General features: G+C 51.1%; 8 protein-coding genes across 8 annotated transcripts; 2 read left to right on the top strand and 6 right to left on the bottom strand.

Moving 5' to 3' along the window:
* Positions 1–2,464: 2,464 nt before the first annotated feature.
* Positions 2,465–3,526, bottom strand: N7510_003970 (uncharacterized protein; the record flags this gene model as incomplete). The annotated part of the gene is made up of 2 exons (XM_056975896.1): positions 2,465–3,320; positions 3,381–3,526. The coding sequence occupies 2 exons, from the start codon at positions 3,524–3,526 to the stop codon at positions 2,465–2,467; spliced, it is 1,002 nt and encodes a 333-aa protein (XP_056835852.1).
* Positions 3,527–4,363: 837 nt separating this feature from the next.
* Positions 4,364–4,918, bottom strand: N7510_003969 (uncharacterized protein; the record flags this gene model as incomplete). Its single annotated transcript, XM_056975895.1, has 1 exon — positions 4,364–4,918. The coding sequence occupies one exon, from the start codon at positions 4,916–4,918 to the stop codon at positions 4,364–4,366; it is 555 nt and encodes a 184-aa protein (XP_056835851.1).
* A 3,023-nt stretch (positions 4,919–7,941) lies between these two features.
* Positions 7,942–8,558, bottom strand: N7510_003968 (GMF family protein; the record flags this gene model as incomplete). Its single annotated transcript, XM_056975894.1, has 3 exons — positions 7,942–8,133; positions 8,215–8,499; positions 8,556–8,558. 3 exons carry the CDS (start codon positions 8,556–8,558, stop codon positions 7,942–7,944), a joined length of 480 nt encoding a protein of 159 aa, XP_056835850.1.
* Positions 8,559–8,724: 166 nt separating this feature from the next.
* On the top strand, positions 8,725–9,857 carry N7510_003967 (flavin adenine dinucleotide pyrophosphatase; the record flags this gene model as incomplete). Its single annotated transcript, XM_056975893.1, has 3 exons — positions 8,725–8,910; positions 8,975–9,141; positions 9,224–9,857. 3 exons carry the CDS (start codon positions 8,725–8,727, stop codon positions 9,855–9,857), a joined length of 987 nt encoding a protein of 328 aa, XP_056835849.1.
* A 688-nt stretch (positions 9,858–10,545) lies between these two features.
* Positions 10,546–11,455, bottom strand: N7510_003966 (Ras family protein; the record flags this gene model as incomplete). The annotated part of the gene is made up of 4 exons (XM_056975892.1): positions 10,546–10,784; positions 10,846–11,121; positions 11,183–11,297; positions 11,444–11,455. 4 exons carry the CDS (start codon positions 11,453–11,455, stop codon positions 10,546–10,548), a joined length of 642 nt encoding a protein of 213 aa, XP_056835848.1.
* A 1,292-nt stretch (positions 11,456–12,747) lies between these two features.
* N7510_003965 (SDR family oxidoreductase) lies at positions 12,748–13,902 on the bottom strand (the record flags this gene model as incomplete). The annotated part of the gene is made up of 5 exons (XM_056975891.1): positions 12,748–12,780; positions 12,843–12,951; positions 13,007–13,062; positions 13,116–13,425; positions 13,478–13,902. 5 exons carry the CDS (start codon positions 13,900–13,902, stop codon positions 12,748–12,750), a joined length of 933 nt encoding a protein of 310 aa, XP_056835847.1.
* A 900-nt stretch (positions 13,903–14,802) lies between these two features.
* On the bottom strand, positions 14,803–16,462 carry N7510_003964 (MFS transporter; the record flags this gene model as incomplete). Its single annotated transcript, XM_056975890.1, has 4 exons — positions 14,803–15,618; positions 15,671–15,748; positions 15,800–16,178; positions 16,242–16,462. 4 exons carry the CDS (start codon positions 16,460–16,462, stop codon positions 14,803–14,805), a joined length of 1,494 nt encoding a protein of 497 aa, XP_056835846.1.
* A 488-nt stretch (positions 16,463–16,950) lies between these two features.
* N7510_003963 (fungal specific transcription factor domain-containing protein) lies at positions 16,951–19,194 on the top strand (the record flags this gene model as incomplete). Its single annotated transcript, XM_056975889.1, has 3 exons — positions 16,951–17,638; positions 17,694–17,725; positions 17,776–19,194. 3 exons carry the CDS (start codon positions 16,951–16,953, stop codon positions 19,192–19,194), a joined length of 2,139 nt encoding a protein of 712 aa, XP_056835845.1.
* Positions 19,195–19,925: the final 731 nt, after the last annotated feature.

Here is a 19,925-nt window from a genome sequence, read left to right as displayed (position 1 = left end):
CCTCCCCTTAGCCCCGAAGGGCAAGAGGATCTACTATATTCAGAACAACATTTTCCATTTGTTAGTATTTTCCATTGAAGAGCCTTGGACGTTGTAGCCTAAATAACGTATATTCAGAACTCGTCAGTGGTCTTGCCATCCACAGCACTCCATCTGCTATCTTTCAAACAGTTCCAGGTGTCGGAATTTCGGAGCCATGTGATTTTACAGCCGAGGCTACTGCCAAAGCGGAGGTTGAATCTAGGTCTGAGAAGAGATACTGGTGTGTTTAGTCCTAGTCGGGAAATTATCAACCCTTGTCATTCCTTACTCGTGATGTGTCGTATATCCTGTCAAGCTTAATACAGGAAATCTGAGTGGATAAAAATCGTGGACATTAGGCATCCGCACCCGTCAGTATTGCGTGGCACAATGAAATCAACGTTCGAGTCAACCTTAGGAACCCCTTTCGTCCTCTTTCCTTCTCTCTTCTTTCTTTCTCTTTCTGGTTTTTGCAGCTGAGACGTTGATTTTTGCTGTTGAAGAAGGTTCAATGCGCAGGTGCATATCAGCCACACTGGGTAATGATCAGTGATCTAGTCCGGCTACTCGAAGTCAGAGCTCAACTTTACCAACTCACGACGGAGTTTGAGCACTAAAATGGAAAGAGCCACGGCACAGAAATAATCCACTTTGTATGCAAGCCGACAGTTATTGTTGGTCCATGCACAGGTGACAGCTTCGATTATGGCATCCCGGTTTTCTGGCTCGCATTTGCCGGGCCGCCGGGATCCATTCCAGGAGGAAGGAAATGGAACAACACCGACAGTGTGGCATGACGTGCTGGGCTCTGAATCGTAGAGTAAAAGTCGATTGCAGTCTAGGGGCTAAGTTTGATCACTGATTGATCGATCAACGCTGCATGGTTAGACTGTTTTTGCTTCCGACCGGCCTGTATGGTTTCTGGACGATGTACGGAGTCACGGATAGTGCTACACTAACGCTTATTATTGCTTAGAGTAGTGCGAGTGGCCCGGCCAAATGATAATCGGACCCATCCTCCTGTCACCTCTCCGAAATTCTGTACTAATAATAAGAACCCTACTGTGTGGAAAACATATCCAGTGCCGGACCCAGCAGCCTGGAACCTCCCCAGCCTCTCTTCAAGCCCCTTGCTATCTGCCTTGCTGCCGAGTATTCCTGCTGGATCCCGACAAGCAAAGAAGGATGGTAACCGGGGCCTGGCCCCTGACAGTCCCAACAGACCGGTAGTATTATTGACAGGTAAACGGATGAGATGACAGTGACGCTTCTTCGGAGTTGCCGACCGTCGGCCGTCACTTGCTCTGTATTACTACACAGCATATGAGTCTCGGACACGGTGTCATTTTACCAAAAGCTGTGTGACCATATACACAAATTAGGAGTACACCCATCCTACTAACTCTCTCTGCAGTTGAAACCCAATTAGAGCACAGGATTGTGTATGTACTGCAGTGTCCTTTGTAAAGGCCACAGTCCGTAACTAACTAGCTAGCGTTATGAAAGAATACATAATCCTGCGAACGTACCCCACCGATCTATTCCACGATAGGCAACAGTCTCAACGAGGCCCAAGCGCCAGTCCTTTTCCTTCCCGGAAGTGCCCTTTTCCAGGGGATTGGGTAAGCCATCCGCGCCAATGGAACAAGCGTCCCGTCATCATTTTACCCCGTACTGTACACGGCGGAAGGGCCGGTATTATAGAACAGGGTATGAAGAATATGTGCTTTCACGCGGTTTGCCTCAAGGCCTCAAACTGTGTTACTCCCTTGCATTATATTGTTCAATCTTTATATTCTACTCTAGCAAAAGGGAAGATGAACCAAGTACGTAGTAGGAAACAACCCATCCATCCTACAGACAAATCGAAGAAGAGGATGTAATCCACCTCGGCTCGGTCCGCAACCCCCGCATGGTTCGACTAACTAAACCTCCGCTCCCCGGCGAGTAGGATCGAGATTCCTCCTGGCTCCGTTGGCTAGTGTTCTGTACGGTTGCAACCAGTAGCACATTGTATCATGCCACATGTCTGGAACCCAATTCTGGGATCGGACGAGGGGGGAGGGGCGCGGCCGTTATCTGACAGCTCGACCAATTCTCCGTAGATTAAAGACGGCAGACGGCGGATGCCTTCCGGATCCAGCTCCTACCAAATCAAGCGACTGACATACTTTGTACAAAGTGTCTAAATAACGAGTCTACGAGGAGTTATCGAACATGTCTTGTAACAGTAATTGGCGCTCTTTTTCGCAGACCAGTGGGTCAACGCGAGACAAGTGTATTTCCATTATGTCTTTAGGCAATGGTTTGGAGACGGGTCTGTCAGTTCGCGCAAACGATCGGGAAAAATTTATTTAAATCACATTGCTGTAGTTGAGCGCGACAGCCAGCCAGGGAGCGCGGCAGGCTGCAGCGTACATGATCAAAAAACACTTCGTCAAGTCTAGACTGTCAACGAGGCCAATTTCTCCTCCACATGCCGGATAAGCGCTGGATCAAATTCTTTCTTGACCTTCTTCGGTGGATCTCGTATCGTTTCTTCGCATTTGCTTTGGCCGCATTTTATGCATGAAGATGCTCCGTCGTGATATGTCGTTGAACAGACGTGACAAATGTACCGGTATCGGCGCCGTGGTTTCTTCCACTCGCGATTTGGGAAAGGTTTCGGCGGGTCGACATCACCAGGATATCCAGTGGGGTATTTTTCTGGTTTAGCTGGATCGCGAGGGCAGGTCTTGCATCGGGCATGCTTGCAGTTCTCGCACTCCTTGGATCCAGGTGCGAACATAGTCTGGCACTGGTGGCAGTGGCGGCGGGCACGCTGGCGGATAGGTTTGCGAACAACGTTCTGGCCACCCCTGGGCGATGGCCGAGTAAGGAACGCAGCGGCGCCGTGAGACTGCAACTGCGAAGCCAAGTTCATAGGGAAGTCGCCGCGCTGGCGCAGCATCTCGGGGATCTTGGCCTTGGGAATCGGCGGCTCGGCGGACGCCGACTCGTCCTTGGTACGGCCGGGAGGGAAGCGCGGGCATTTCTTGCAGCGTGGGTGCTGGCAGTTGACGCAGACCTTATCTGGGCCAAATGTGGTCTGGCAGCGGTGGCAGCTGCGGCGGACACGCATGCGAACGGGCTTGGTGACTCGCTGCAAAGGCAAGTCGGTAGGCGATTTCCACTCGCCGGGCTCAAGAGTTAGGCCATATTTGGCGAAAACGGCTCTCGCCTTCTCCTTCTGCACGGTGCCATAGTCCGACAGAATCGGGGCGGTCGCGATAGAGTGTCTCTGCGTTGCGGCGGAAGCACTATTGGGGGGAGACATATGTTAGAATGATTTTCATATTTATTCAGATGTTTGAGCATACCTTGGCTTGCTTGTTAGACCAGACAGGCTCGACACCGATTGACGTTTAGAGCTGGAACGGGTGCGCAGAACGGTCTTCATGCGTTTCAGATACTTCGAGAAGCCCTCAGGCTTGTCCTCGCCGGAAGGACCGGGGTTGGTAGACATCGTGTCGTTGTCGTTTAGATTAATGATCAATCGCAGTTCATCATCCCAGCAGTAGTCTTGTCAGTCGTCGAGACAAGGGTGAGTATTTGATGGCGGAGTAGGTTAGTGGAGTCTCGAAGAGCGAGACGGCGAGAATAAGAAGAGTAGAGCATTATTCGTTACGGTAACTAATAATACCGCGAGTGGAGTCGCCAAAGCTCAGGCTCCCGGGCACATGGGGCCGCTGGTGTTCCGACACAGTGGTCGGTCCCAGGTAATATTACTGATTCCTGCAGGGGTTGTGGTGGGTTATGGTAGACCCCCAGAATGGACTGCTCCGGGGGCGATCTTACATGATACGGGGTGCGCCGGGCACGACATCGAGACGAGTTGACAGGGAACTGCGCACTAACCCGGAAAGATCGAGCCAGATCCTCCAGAACCTATTATTATTTAGTATCCTTGTCTAACAATCGGATTGTCACCGAAGACAAAGAAAGAGGCTAGATCCAGAATCAGGAACTGGGCCGGGCCTTAGCGGTCTCCGTCCGAAGTTTCGTGGTGAAGGTTCTCCTGATCATAAATCGCGAAGAATAAACTTCAAAGCTCCTGCCGTTTCGATCGAAGCCTCCGCCACCGGCCATGCATGATGCAAGACACCAGAATTCCATAAAAAATAATACTGGAATGATCATCGCCCCCTCTCTCCCGCTCTTAGTTACAGTACGTGTATAGACTAATTATCCCTCGTTGCCCAACGGTCCCACACTTTAGTCCGTGTGGCGCTGTGACCTCGATGTTCTCCCGCGTCGCGTTCACCCAACGGCATATCGAGGACGCGTTAAAGGTCTGACAAGGTTAATTGATGATCTGTTGCGGTCGACGACCACTCGTCATACAAGTTGAGATGTTTCCCAGCTGAATCCATACATCTTCCGTACATCCGTCTCCCAGGCCGCCTTCACCGCCACCATCAGCTGAACCAGCCCGCTGGAACAGGGAGATTCTCGGGTCCTGTTGGACAGGAGGGTTCGTTCCAGCACCAGAGAAACAGTCCGCCTTGACAGGTTGGTCAGTGCGATTCCAACCCGCTGGGACGTTCAGTCTCCTTTTCCCACCGGACTTCCTTCCAGAGGACGGCCGATCGCTGGGATGTAGCTCCACTAAGTGGGCCTCGTGCGTCGCTCTCATTGCCCCAGGCAGGACTGGGGGCCGAGATGGAAGAAGTGGAGGCCGATCCTGGAGAAAGGCGATTGGCACGTCTAGCGAACAGGATCTGCTGTTTTCTATCGACCGAAGTGTGCGCATTACGTACATTACTATGCAATGGGGACCGTGCATCAACAGCGAGCGGCGGTTTGCAACTGATTTACTACTCGATGCGATCGAAGATCTCTCATCGCTTAACCGCATGTTGGATCTTACAGCAGGCCCAGTCCGCTGGGTAAATATATATGCGACAAGAGTGCAATAGTTTCGGCTGGCATGCTCTTTCGTGCCAAATTAATTTGGAGCTCGTCATCTTCTCATGAACTTCGATCATCCATCCTAACTTATTGCTGATGACACATCCTGCGGTAGACACTCTGGCCCCTACGCAGACTCAGCCCTAGTCCATATTACTGTCCCCCCGGGCAGTATTATCCTTCAGGCGTATCAGGGGTTGTCATAGTTAACGAAACGGCATCGTGCACGTTTAATACTCGGTTCATCCGTGGGATTCGCCGCCAGCCCTGGGCCCCAGATTGCATGTATGTTGTTACCAGCCCGGAATAATCCCGACAATTCTCGAAGACCTACTGTGTAATAGTATATCTATACTGTATCCTGCACTGATGCTGCATCAAATGATATATACGTCTTTCAGGTATAGGTACAAATGTAAAGGAACAATGATAGAGATCGAAGGAAGTAGATCAAACTGTAAACCGCAGAACGTGCTTGTTGTATTCGAGACACAAAGTTTCCAACAGCGCTCGGCCCCAACAAAGTACAACTATCGGGCTGTGTTCCGACAGGATTGATCGGCTGCCTTTTCATCTGCCTCTGGGCTACTGTTTCATCCTGCTCTCGTCCGAAGACCTATTGAGGGCCGTCAACACAGGCCCCTGTCCAGACTTATATCTTGCCCAGGTCTCCGGAATGATCTGCGCTAGAATCGTCTCTAGATCACGGGTCTTTGACCATGGCAATAATGACAACTGATGGAACACAGTCTTGATTATCTCTCTTTCGCAGTCGCGATGTTCAGAAGTGATGGATGCTTGTAGGGTGGCTGTCAGAGGTTTGCAAGGAATTCATCGTGAACACTGTTGCGAGCGTTGTCTTGAATGGCTCTAGGATGGCTTCGCTGGCCTCGATTATGAGATTTCCGTCAAGTATGGAGTGGAGTTGACGTACAGTAAGCCACCATATACAAACGTGAGTTGGTTGGAGCTATGGGAAGCGTTGAAGAAGAGTGACCGATCATGAATGGAGCACGTCTTGTTTGAGTTCCTGATGGATGAGGATGTCGCCCATATCCTACTAGAAAAACAAGCAATTGACCGTTGGGAGAAAAGCAGTATCAATCCCTCTTTCCTCAAGCCCTGTTTTATCCCGAGGCACATCCATGGTTTCTTTGTTTGCACGAAGCAGTCCAGACGATACATGTGCTTTGTTTGTCTCTCTCTTCTCTAAATACATCCCTCAACCCCTTCTATCTTCATTCTTTCTCCCATCTCCGTCCCCAGTTCTCTACCTTCTGAGACATCCTCCAAGGAGTTCAGATCCCATTTTACAACTCTCGCGGACGAATTTGTCGCGGAAAACCCGAACTGGGCCACATTTGATAAACACGCATTTTCTTCCCGTGCTTTTTGCGTCATCCTGTCTCTGTCACTAGTCTGTCGTGGCTTCCACCGCGTTCTCACGCCGTTCCTATTCGAGAAGATCGGCTTCGAGATCTATCATACCCTCGTGCCTCCCTCCGAACAGATGTTACAGCTGCACCGGCTTCTCAAAGGCAACCCAGAGCTTCGGTCAATATGCTTCTACCTCTACATTTAAATCGACCATGATGCTATTGCAACAAAAGAGGACTTTGAGGTGGCCCGTGATCTTGTCTCTTGGCTGACCAAAGTATGGTCTCTGTTGCTTGACCGCGGGTTTGAGAGGAGGTCCACGGTCAGTCCTCGCCATCGCACATTGGAATTGACAGGAGTCATCGCCAGAGGGTGTTGAACCTGACTCGCCAAGCCAGCCATAGCATGCCAGTGCTCAAGCATTTCAAGATCAATGACTCAGTTTGCCCCCGGGGGATCAATTTGGCAGAGGCCGTGGAATACATCGAGTTTCCTGTCTCTGGAAGAATTGCCTCTGCGCGCTAATAGGTGTTCAGATCCCGCTCGAATTTCGAAAATGGCAGAGGTGAGTATCCTGACTCTTAATCTTTCATCTCTTTGTTTCTAGAGCGTGGTTGATACGTTTTTAGAAATCCCGATGTTCATCAATGAAACAAATCAAACTCGAATATTGTACAGACACACCCGAGGCACTTCTCGAATTTATTCGCTGGCCAAAGGAACTGACGAGCTTGGCTATCCACGCTGAAGAAAGAGATTTGGATCTACTTGTTCCATATGAACTCCAGGGATTGGTGTCCGTTCACAAGGACACTCTCACTCTCCTTAATGTCGAGCTGAGACGCAAAGGATCGCCAGTCGACGTCTCTAACTTCCCAAGTCGTGAAGTTCTCGAATTGTCACGGGATTCGACAGACCCGGGTCAACTCAACAGAAGGCTGAAATGGTCATCTTTCCATGCAGATCCCCGTCTCACTCCTAATCTGCACACCTTGATCATGACAAAGAGCGGATTTTTGAATTCGCTAGAGCTGCCGTGGCGAGAAAGTCGAAACTGGCGTGCATCAATCTCCAATTTGTCGATAGGTGGTATTCCAAGTACTCCGCAAACAACTGGCAATCGCAGTGGCATAACTTCGCAGACCTCGCAGGTGACATTGAGATGTATGGAGTGACATCAAGACACGACGAGATGTACTGAACCAAATAGGAATGGTAAGAGGTCATGGAAGATTAAGCTGAGGAAGAATAGCGGCTGCATGTTTAAACAGAAGCGTGCTCAACCAATCACTAGTTTTTCAACTATGGCATATTCTGACAATCATAAGAATCCTAGCAACCACGGCTAGCTAGAGTGATATATATGTGCCTTGCAAATCAACACCATCCAACCAAACGTCCGCTCAATACAGAACCGCGGCTGGATAGATGACTTCGTATGAAGCAGCATCAAAATGGCGGTGTGTGCGCCATCATATTGACGGACTCTTTAAGATATATTTCCCTCTGTTCTGCACTCGTCGGATCGAGCTGCTGCAAGCAGAGTGCGAGTTGAAGTTATGTGTTGCCTGTCACCGAACTGATGCGAAACGCTTACTCCGAGCCGGCCAGCCGGGACTCGATAGACGTGACATCCTCATCGCTCTGCACCTCGACCACCCGATTAACCTCCGCCGTGCTGCGCATCAGTTCCACTGCGCCAGCGTACATCATCCGTTGCGACGGATTGCAGTTTTCGGGCAGGTAGTAGAGGAGGACGTAGGGGACGGAGAGACGGCCGGAGCTCTGTAGTACAGTCCCAGTGGATGAGTATATAGATAGCGACAATGAGCAAGAAAGGGAGGATTGGTTGCATGCACTACTCACAAGTGTCAACGGGTGGCTGAGGAGGATGAAGCGTGGGGAGGACTCTGGGAGCTCGTCGGCTACGTCCTCCATCTTGGTGTAGACTTCGCCATCCTCGGGCCGAATCTCCTGGGTTTTGGTGTCGATTATATCTGCACGCTGATTAGAAAAGTATCTCTGTGGGGTGTGTAGGAGGTAAATCGCACAGATGATGGCTTGGGGATCCTTTGCTCGTGAGGTGCTGAGGCGGAATTTGCGCAGCTTCTCCCTTGTTTCTGGGGAGAAGGAGTATAGCCGTGATTCAGACTGTGACAGATGTTAGCCATCGTCTGTCTGTTCCCAGCAGAGAGTGGTTTGCCTACCATTGTTTATGATCAATGTGTTGGTGGTCAAATGGAGAGAGAGATGGCAGAGGAAGATTGAATAGTCATGCGGGCCCCCATCCCCTCCCCCCACTCTTTCACTTCCTTCGACTCTTGTTCTTCTTACTTCCCTGCTTAACCACCCACCTTCATATCCCTACATACCCTCATGCTCAACCGTCTAACTCACCTCACCCGCCATCTCCCCCGTCCATCATCACTCGCATCACCACCGTTTCCTCGGCCGCTCTCCTCAACCCTGGTCCCGCGCCCAGGTCCGCCCGCGATGACATCAGCGAAACCAATCCACACGGCCGCGTGCCTGATCATCGGCGACGAAGTGCTGGGCGGAAAGGTATGTAGACTATAAACTAACTATCTGATATCAATTGCAGCGCTGATCATCCACATGCACGCAGACCATCGACACCAATTCGCCATACCTAGCCAAGTTCTGCTTCGGGCTCGGCATCCAGCTCAAGCGCGTGGAGGTCATCCCGGATGATGAGGAGGATATCATGGAAGCTGTGCGCCGGATGAGTGCTCGCTATGACTTTGTTGTTACCAGTGGAGGCATTGGGCCTACGTTCGTACACCCCTGACAGCCAGCAAACACCATCTGGGATGGAGGGAGGAGTGCACGGAGTCTAACATGGAAGACGGAACAGACACGACGACATCACCTACTCCTCCATCGCCAAAGCCTTCAACCTCCCGCTCAAACTGCACGCGCCAGCGTTCGAGCGGATGAAGCAGCTCTCACGCCCACACCCCATGCAACCAAACTTCGACTGGGAGACGCCCTCCCCAGGCCTAACCGCCAAGCTGCGCATGGTCGAACTGCCCCACGACCCCGCGCTCCCAGATGAGGCACAAGCGATCTTCGTCACGGACGACATGTGGGTTCCCATCGCAATCGTGAACGGCAACGTGCACATCCTCCCCGGAGTGCCGCGCCTATTCGAGCGGCTGCTTGAGCACCTCAAACCCGTACTGATCCCCCGGCTGGCTGATCCGGAGGGCAAGGGGAGTTTCCGCATTCTGATTAGTACCCCGTTGCCGGAGAGCGCCGTGGCGCCGTATCTGACTGAGCTTGCGAGTAAGGTTGAGCCGCTGGGTGTGAAGGTGGGTAGTTATCCGCGCTGGGGAAAGAAGCGGAATACTGTTACTCTTGTTGGTGCAGATCAGGCGTATATGGAATCGTTGGTTAAGGAGGTTGAGGAGGGTGTGCAGGGGAAGAGGGTCTCGAAGGAGGATGAGTTGGATCCGCCTGCCCATACGGATCAGGTGTATAGTCAGTAGGAACGATATGTAGGACATGGTGAGGCGGCGGGAGAGAGGAATGTACATCAACTTTTGATCTCGATTGCGAACGGCGCTATATCTACTGCATTTGTCTGATATTTCCCGGTATTTTACCATAGAAGAGACGAAACCTACAACGCTGCGCAAGTACATAGAGAATGGCCTTACGAATGCTACGGCAGACACGGACACAAGCAGACAGAAACCCACAAGCACATCCACATTGAACAAAAAACACGCGCCATGAGATATAGAGAGAGATGGCAAGGGAAATGGGTCCCTGCACAAAACATATACGGACGATCAGATCCCAGGATCAGACAGACAGACAGACAAGACAGATGGGGACAAGATTCTTTCGCGACAGATAGATAAGAAAGAAAAGCAAAAGGAAAGGAAAAACGACGCACGCGGGTGCAACAAAAGGGGAATCAAAATGGTTCATGAGACGAAGGCTGGCGTCAAGAGTCGGCATTTGGTTTTGGTCTGCGATGAACCCACGTCAAAAGGGAATTGCGCAACACAAATCAACAACAAGCCATTGGGTTTTTTGTGGGTTCTCCGGATCGACCCCCAGATTGTCGTAAACTCTCCCCCTACTACCAATCTCTGTTCTTTTTTGTGTGTGTTCCTCGAAATTATGCGCACCGTATCGTATGGGTTGTGCGACCGGGGACAAGTCCCTTTACATAATGACGCACTTGGAGCAGCAGCCGGCGCTCTCACCGGGCTCGCTGACGTCCATCTTGCCGTCTGGCTGGCGGGCACCGTAGGCGCCAGAGCCGGCCGGGTACGAGGACATTTCCTTGTTGTAGCGGCGAATCTCGCGAACGAGGTCGTAGAAGGCGTTCTCGACGTTGATGCGCGACTTGGCGGAGGTCTCGATGAACTTGCAGCCGAACTGCCGGGCCAGGGCCTCACCCTCTACAGACAGACACGCGCATTAGCCTCTTCTTTCTTTTCCTCGGATTACTTTATTACCCACCTTGCTCCGAGACCACGCGCTCCTTCTCCAAATCGCACTTGTTGGCCACGACAATAATGGGGAAATAGTCCTTGTCCTTAACGCGCAGGATCTGCTGTTGGAAGGTCATGATCTCTTCGAAGGATTGGCGCGACGTTATCGAGTAGATCAGCAGGAAGCCCTCGCCAGTCCGCATGTATTGCTCCCGCATTGCCGAGTACTCCTCCTGACCGGCTGTGTCCAGGACGTCCAACAAGGCGACCTCATCATCGATCACGCACTGCTTGCGGTAGGAGTCTAGACGAGAGATCAGTGAGTGAGTGAGTGGAATGAATGAGTGGGATTTGTCAGGGCTCACCTTCAATTGTCGGGTCGTACTCATCGACGAAGTGGCTCTGGATCAGCTGGATCGTCAAGCATGACTTTCCGACACCACCGCCGCCGACAACGACCAGCTTGTATTCTCGTAGGAACTATCGCAAGACAGAAAATCCTAAGTCAGCCATTGGAGTGGTCTTTGGGAGAGTGGGATTGCAGGCGATGGGGCCAGCAAGGAGGTCTCGCAGGGTCAGGGCGTAGGGCTGGATGGCGGTCTGGGGGATGTTTTGGGCGAGCTCACCTTGGAGGCCATGACGGGTGAAAAAATCTATGGGAGCTCTGCGTGTGTGTGGTTTTTTGTTTGATGTTGATGGGTGCGAACGGAAGACGGAGGGGGGTGGGCAGTCGAGCGAGGGAGGGAATGGAGACGAGGAGCGAGTAAGAAGGGAAGGAAGATGGTTGGTGCGAGCGATTAGGGGGGGGGTGGGCAGGGTGGGTTCGGCAGGGGGAGAACCGCTAGGGTTTTTGTCCAAGCTTCTAAGTGGAGAGAAGCAATATACAAAGAGAAGGAGTGAATGTGTGTGGGAGTAATAGAGAGAGAGAGAAAAGAGAAGTGGTGAGAAAATAGTTACTAGTCATAAGTTAGTGGGGAGAGTAAGAAAGGGGGGAAGGGTGATGCGCCCGGGACTGACTGGCTACATAATGCTATAGCTTTGAGGATTGTCGTTCCTCCTACGATCAACATCATTTTTTCTCCGGTCGCATTATCCACGTCTCCCATCCTTATTATTCTCGCCCTACACAGCTGCAGCAAGTGGATCACCCGAGTGGGGGATGGGTCTCTCCAGCATCGATCACAGATGATGTAAGGGTGTTTGGACGTGTCTCGCCGGACGCCGACATCTACAAACACCCGGAGGAGCCAGAGAGTCCGTTCGACTGACTGCACCAGGCAGAAAAGGGTGAACGACTACTGCGCTGCTCATCACATCACTCCGTCTAGTAATTCGATCCATGGGTTGATCGCAAACTCAATTAAATTCCCCGTCACGCTACAACTTTTCTAGAAAAAGTCACGGAACAAAGCACCATTGTTCCCAGACCAGACCCAATGGCCTGGGTACTCGCTGCTAGTCTAGCCTAGGCTGGAATCAGATCTGAAGATTCAAACGCATTACAGCATGCCGGTGGTGGGCGGAGGCAGGGATCCGGCTGGGGGCGATCGGGAGCGGTTCATTAGTTAAGTATGTTATCGCCAGAGATAGTGGCTTGGCGAGGTACATTCCTGCGAGGTAGCAGTTTCGATTGAGTCGATTGAGCAGGAACGACAGCTACATGTAATCATCAACGGCTACTTCTCGTCCAGCAAACTACGATATGAAAAACGGCGACCCCTGACAGTTTAGGTCAAGGCACCGCCAACGACCCGACCCGACCACCTTCGGTCCAGATAGATACAGTTAGGAGAAATACAAATCTTCGAGAAGGGCTACAAATTCACATGACCTTCCCCCACTGTGGGCGAGGGTGGCACAAATGGATAAGCATGTAGAAAAGAGAAGCTATCTATAGGCTGTTTACACCCCGGCCCGTCGCACCGGGTATTTAGGACTTGCGATGCATAACACCAGCAGCCGCCTGTTCAGTCGTTAGTAAGCAACGGTTTCTCTTCAACACCGAGCAAAGGCTTGCTTGCTTACCTGGTGGCTGGGGAAGACCAGGGTGTCGGCGATCACGACATTCTCCCGTCGGCCAGCGGCGAAGACAACGACCTCGGCAATGTCCTCGCCGGTCAAGGGCTCACAGCCCCTACAACAATCATCAGTTAGCAAGGGCTACACGTCAGTCAAGGAATCAAACGTACTTGTAGACGGCATCGGCCTTGGCCTTGTCGCCGTAGAAGCGGACAACGGAGAACTCCTGCGGGGATATATTAGCAAAACGAACATTTCTGAGACATAGCTCGTGCGCACCGTCTCGACCTGACCGGGGTCGATCTCAATAATGCGAATCCGCGACGCGATGAGCTCCTTCCGCAGCGAGTCCGTGAACGAGCGCACGGCTGCCTTGGTGGCACAGTAGATGCTACCGCCGGCGTAGGGCTCGCGACCCGCAATGCTGCCGATGTTGATGATATCACCACGGCCGCCCTCGGGCCTCTTCTGAAAGATGGGAAGGATCGCCTGAGTCATGTTGATCAGGCCGGTGACGTTGGTGTTGAACATGATGTTCATATCCTCGGCAGCGATTTCAGGTGCCTTTGCAACGCCCTTGACCAAGCCCCTAAGACGGCATTAGAAATAACAATATCCCACCTGATATGTCGTCCACTCACGCGTTGTTGACCAGGACATCAATCTCCTTGAACTCATCCGGCAACGAAGGAACAAAGTTCTTGACTTCCTCCGGATTACTGACATCCAGCTTAACCGGAAGCACCTTGACGCCGTTGCCGACCTCCGCGTTGATCTCCGCCGCGACCTGCTTCAAGGTATCGATGCGGCGCGCGGTCAGAATCAGCTTGAGGTTCTTGGGCGACGTACGCGCAAACTCCTGGGCCGTGGCCTTGCCAATACCCGATGATGCGCCGGTCACGACAACTGTCTTGCCTTCGAGGCGTTTGGCCATTGCGGACGCCATGGTGCGTCGGAGGGTGAGTGAATGAGCGCGGAGAGTGAAGGGATTGGGTGGTGAGAGCGGAGACGATGAGAGATGGCGCAAGTATCCAATTGATCTGGTACAGGTTCGAAAGTGGTTCATGGAGACAATTCAAAGTCGAAGTCAGAGGAAAGAAACACTCGGGCGAGAGACTGCGGGGAATCGTTCAGGCGTCATACCGGGCCGGGGTTATGTAATCGGAGTTCTTCCGATCTATACAATAGTTATTATATATTGTTTCGGACTGGATACTATCGGACGGGACTGATAGTATTGAGAAACGGTTGTTACGAGTGAATTGTTAGCCTGTATTGAGTTGGAGGACTGCGAAACAAGTTGGTGGTGTATGTCAAACATAGAGCTGTCTTTGTGTCTCGATATAGACTGGTAGACTCTATCAACGACGCAATACGCCATCAAAGAAGTTGCCTGAGGACTTATCAAAGAAATAAGGAGTATGTTCCAACACATTTAACAAAAAATGCCATTTGTGGTGTGTTGCTATTCTGGTAACAATGCGAGTCGAAGGTGAACATGCAGGCCGATATAAAGCAGAATCAACTGTACTGTTTCTGGTCCAAACTGCTAGAGCTATCCAGTAAATAATATTTGCTGGAATTATCCATCCTATATATGTTTGTTATGGAAGACTGAGTGTACACACAAAGAGAGGGTGTTGGGCGCCTTCCTAATTCGATATATATACTTGCTGTATTTGCCCACGGCAGCCACGCTCTCTCACACGACAACAACATCTTCACACCACCACCACTCTCCAAACACTACCAACCATTTATATCCTGTTATTCTTTCACTACAAACTGCTTTCTGCTCACTGAGCGTGCCTCAAGGTTATACTTCCTAGTGGAGACATTAAATATAATTATCATCAATACCTGGTTATGCATGGAATGAAATAGCAGAAAGTCGCAACAATCTCCTCGTGAAAAGCGCTGCAAATGGTAAAACAGATCTATCATACTTCTACCTCAATATGAAATGTTATAGCTTCACAGTAAAACGTTCCCTAAGCCACCCTCCGTAACGATAGAAGAAGAGTGGCACTGGAAGAAAAGCCACGCCTATAAAACCTAGGACGCTATTCCCCCACCCAAGTCCTAGGTCTGCATACAAAGACGGCCCTGCCAATGGAATGAAAGCTGCGAAAAGAAGTCGGAGAATCACGTTCGCAGCCAACGCAGAGGCGGCAGCCTCAGGGCCAAAAGCATCCACCATGTAGAGCTGAGTTGGCATTGTGACCCATAGAAAGCCGAATCCAAAGATGGAGGTGCCGATGATGGGCACGATCCAATGAGTCTGCTTTTCGGCTGCCCAGCCATACCAGAAGATGCCGACGGGCACGGCGGGCATGACCCACATCATGGGCTTCAGGCGTCCTTCAGGTTTGGGTGAATGTCCAAATGAGTCTTGCAGTTTGTCGCTCACGGTGGCAAAGGTTCCGAGAGAGACGGCCATTCCAATTCCAACGCCGAGATATGACAAGCCAGAAACGCCGGCGGAGAAGTGGTATTGTTCCTCAAAGACCGTGGGAAACGTGGTAAACAGCATAAAGAGGAGGCCGAAGACGAACGCGCACAGGAGGGAAAGGAGCAGCACGATTGGCGACAGGATGAGAAGCTTTGTTGGTCGAGTAATAGCACGGAGGAACAGCTGGCGGGGGGTCAGGCCACGATCCATCTTCGAAACCAGAGCAGCATTGCCAGTTTCTTTCCGGAGGCGAGCAGCTTTCCATCCTAGCAGCACGGCGGCATTGGTCTCGCGGAGGAAGAAGATTGATATCGTAAATAATACTCCTGCCTAAGTCGAACCGTCAGCGACCCGAGAATAGTAGGGATTGAGCTCTACTCACTAGGATAGTGATGATCCAAAAAGTCCATCGCCAGCCAATTGATTCGGACACAAAGCCACCAATAATTGGGCCAAAGACCTTGAAGGATCGTCAGTGTCATGACGGTTTGCGTGGGATAATGCTACCTACTGGTCCCAGAAGTGGCCCCACGAAGAACAGAGACATTACCCTCCCACGCCGAGCTGGCGGGACCACGTCGGCGACGGTTCCTCCGCCAACTGTCAATGGGCCCGAAGAAGCACATCCGGCAAGGAATCGAAAAACGAGAAACATGCCGGTGTTTTTACCCAGCGCACATCCGATGATGAAGCCAATGTAAATGACATTGCAGGTGTGGTAGATCACAAGGCGTCCGTACAATTCGGATAGCGGTGCAATGACCATTGGCCCAACGGCGAAGCCGGCGAGGTAAATGGATACGGTGAGACTGGTAATGGTGGAACTCGTGATATGGAACTCCTTAGCAAGCGCGGCAGCTCCAGGTGCAAACATTGTCGCGGCGAGGTTGCTTTATGTGTATTATAGTCAGTACGGGATTTGCTTCGCCAAAGGAGCGCAGGAACTGCCTTACGCCGTGAGCAAGAAAGTGGTGGCGAGGACGACTTGGGTCATGCGTTTCCATGCTGACCAGTTCCGTGGATTTTGGGGATCGTCTGGCCCATCCCAGTCGACGACATTGTCCTTCGTCTCTTGTTCAATTGATGTTTGGTCAGGCTCGCTAGATTGTTGGTCATGGTGGCCGTCTTCTGATATGGCCGGCTTGTCATGGGCGGATTCCAAATCGGCCGCCATGATATGTTGTCGAGGATGGTGTGACCCTGGGAGATTGGCGCGTGTTTGTTCATTGGTGCCAGGTGTTGCTTGCTATATATTTGAAAGCCGCGTAGAGTCATAGTTATAGATTTCTTTGGGCAAGGGGTAATTGCGCCAACGACTAAATCCGCAGAATGGCCCATAAATCCGGAGCCAAACTGGGGATTTGCTTAATAGAAGGGGAGCTCGAAGAGCGAGCGGAGCGGAGGGTCGGAGGAGCAGGCATCGTGGGGGCGCACGGACGGTTGGCGCGGAGGGTTGACGCGGAGGGTCGGAGGGTCGGATTGTCGTTGCTTTCTTCATTGCCTCCCGGTTTGCGCCGCCAGACAGCTTCTTTCTTTTCTTGAAGTGACTGTGAAATTGTCTGAGAGCGGACCAGAGGACAATTTCGTTTAGGGCAAACCCAGATTGTTGCATACGAGGTTGAGCTCCGCGAGTGCCTCAATTCAGTCACACTATGGCCGATAATGCTCAACGTCCGCGTCCGCCGCCAAATCGACGCAGAGACAAAGTCCAGTTTTCCTGCGACCCTTGCAGACATCGAAAGTACGTGCTCGATAGTCGTCACAAAGTCGTGCACGCTTAACTTTGCTAGGCTGAGGTGTGACCGACAGCATCCATGCGGAGCTTGCTCAAGGCGTGGCCTCACCAACTCCTGCAATTATGCGACGACATCGTCTTCTACGCCCGATGCTCAGCGGTCCGTTGCTCCGCGACAGTCCACCGGCCTCCATGGCAGAATCTCTGAACTGGAGAGCCTTGTCATGACGCTCATGGAAGGCCAATCACTCCCAAATCCGCCCGCACCGAAATCGCCGAGACCAAGCTCGCTATCATTCGCAGACGCGTTCCCTGAGATCCGGAGACCAAAGAAATCCCAGGATGAAGCTGCATCCCCGGCAGACCCTGGCACCCTAAAGTTACGCGAGTCTGGAACCAGCTATGTCCAGAGTGCTCATTGGGAGGCCATTCTTACCAAGATCAGAGGACTGAAAGAGGACTTGGTCACTGATAGCAAAGCTCCGCCCGGTTCACACTTGTTCTATGGTCCGAATCATCATGCAACTCGAGATGAAATACTGGTAGCTGTTCCTCCTCGTCCAGTTGTTGACCGCCTCATGGCCGTTCACTTCGATTCCTACATTATAACTCCATGTCAGTACATCCAAGATTTCTTTCCGCTCTCAGAGGCATTGACTGTGTTCTGTAGATCTCATTCATAGCAAGAAGTTTCTCCGAGAGGTGGGTTCTTTCTAACCTGGCCGAGTACAGGCAGTCTGACATTTGACCAGTACGAAACCTTCTGGAAAGATCCGTCTGCAACTTCTATCGCTTGGATCGGTCTCATGTTCTCTATGTTATATATTGCTGCGCAGTTGCAGACCTTCACCATTGACTTCACCGACTCACGAGCCGAATCGCTCAAGGCGGAATATCTTACCATGAAAGATGTCTTCCGGGAGAAGGCCGTTCAGTGTCTTATTCTGGCCAGGTATACGACGGGAGGACCATATATCCTGGAAACCCTCATAATGGTCCTTACTGGAGAGTTTGTACTCTTGAAAGATAGCGCTACAGATGGCTGGCTTTTGATCAGTATGATACTTCATCTTGCAATGCGCATGGGCTATCACCGGGACCCAGATCACTTTCCCGGAATATCTCCATTCGAGGGTGAGATGCGTAGACGCATCTGGACTACAATCCTTCAATTAGATCTCGTTATCTCCTTGGAGATGGGCCTTCCTCGAAGTGCCACCGATACGCACATCGATACAAAAGAGCCCCGTAATCTGCGCGACTGTGATTTTGAAGAGGACACGACCGAGATGCCTCCGCCGAGGCCAGAAACAGAATGGACGTCGGTGCTCCCTCTCATTGCAAGAGGGAGATTGATATCAGCTCTCGGCTTGATTTGCGACATCAACACCGATATTAATCCCCCTTCCTACGACGAGGTCATCAAGGCCGACGCACTTCTTGAAGACGTGCACAATCGTGCTATTCCGCCCGTGCTGCGCTGGGGAAATATGCCACATCCCATCACGGATAGTCCAAACCATGTGATACAGCGGGTAAGTGTGGAAACGACCTACCACAAATCACGCATCCTCTTGTACCGGAGAGCTTTGATCAGCTACCCAGTTGGACAGTCTCAAGAGCGAGACAGGGAGTCGGTGCGAATTTGTTTGGATTCCGCACTCAAGATTCTATCGTTTCAACAGATGCTTCACGAAGAGTCCCAGCCATTTGGTCGTTTGTCTCAGCTTAGATGGAAGGTCGCCCGTATTTCCTACCAGGATGTTCTCCTCGCAACGAGCGTGCTCTGTCTCTACCTTCAAGATGTCGATAAATTTGAATTGCCTGAGACTGCAGGACAGACAACGTGGTCATCTAGGACTGAAGAAATTCGACAACGACTAACGATCTCGCACAATATTTGGCTTCAAATGAGTACGGCATCTGCGGAAGCTGGAAAAGTAGCGAAAGCTCTGAGCATTGTCTTTGGAAACACAGAAGCGTCTGCCGAGGACGGTAGCGGGCCCGCTTCTTACGACTTTCTGACGGATTTTGATGCCATACCTCTGAATGGATTTGGCGCAACGTTCAACAATCAATGTGAGAAGTACACTCAGGCATGCCGATTGCAACTAACAAAAAGACTTATCAGATTTTCCTTCTGGCTTCTACTCACCTCTCACGTTTTTTGATAATGTATTGGAAACTGGGGGGACATGAAAATATGATTATTTTGCTGGAGCTGAAGCACATAAAGCAGGTCCTTCGAATGGCCCAAACGGCGGACAGTTTTTTCAGTTCAGCTCGTCAATTCGTTAACTTATATTCGTAGTGCTGCCGTAGTCAATTTGCGCATCGTCGCACACTCCCTTGAGGTTGGAAGCAAAAGGGGAAAAGGGGTTCGATTGTGATAAAGAGAGACTCGCTCATGCACAGAGATAAATGGGTGAATTCCAAAGATATTTTAAGGATAGAGAAGAGCTGGAGACTCAGAGCCCTCGGCGCGAGAAGTCTGAGGCATGGAAACATTGACTGGCTGTGATAGGTCTTCATTCTTGAAGTTGTAAGATATGGGAACTAAGTGTTGGACGCCCGTATTGTATGAACCTCAGAAGCTCGTAGCGACACTTGTATTCCTTTGCTAGAAGATATACAAGGCTCGAATAGAAATAGTATGGCAACACCCTATAGGTAATATCTCCTTGACATTTCCTATGCTGAATTTGAGATAGAGCCGTATGATTTTACTATCAGTGCTATAGGTCTCAAATTCTCTTTAACGACATCTTTGAGCCTTCTTACTATTTACTAGTAGATACGGTATTGAATAATGGCTATTGTTTGTAGTTTTCGCTACAACTGACACCTTCATGCCCCACTCTTAAAGCACTCGTCCCTTAGAAGAGGCAGATCTTAATAGTCT

The sequence above is a fragment of the Penicillium lagena genome (genome assembly GCF_028827675.1).
Source record: "Penicillium lagena strain IBT 129212 chromosome Unknown utg000002l_segment0_segment0, whole genome shotgun sequence".
Taxonomy (NCBI): domain Eukaryota; kingdom Fungi; phylum Ascomycota; class Eurotiomycetes; order Eurotiales; family Aspergillaceae; genus Penicillium; species Penicillium lagena.
The sequence above is the reverse complement of the archived record's forward strand: the minus strand, read 5'-3'. Positions and strand labels throughout refer to the sequence as shown.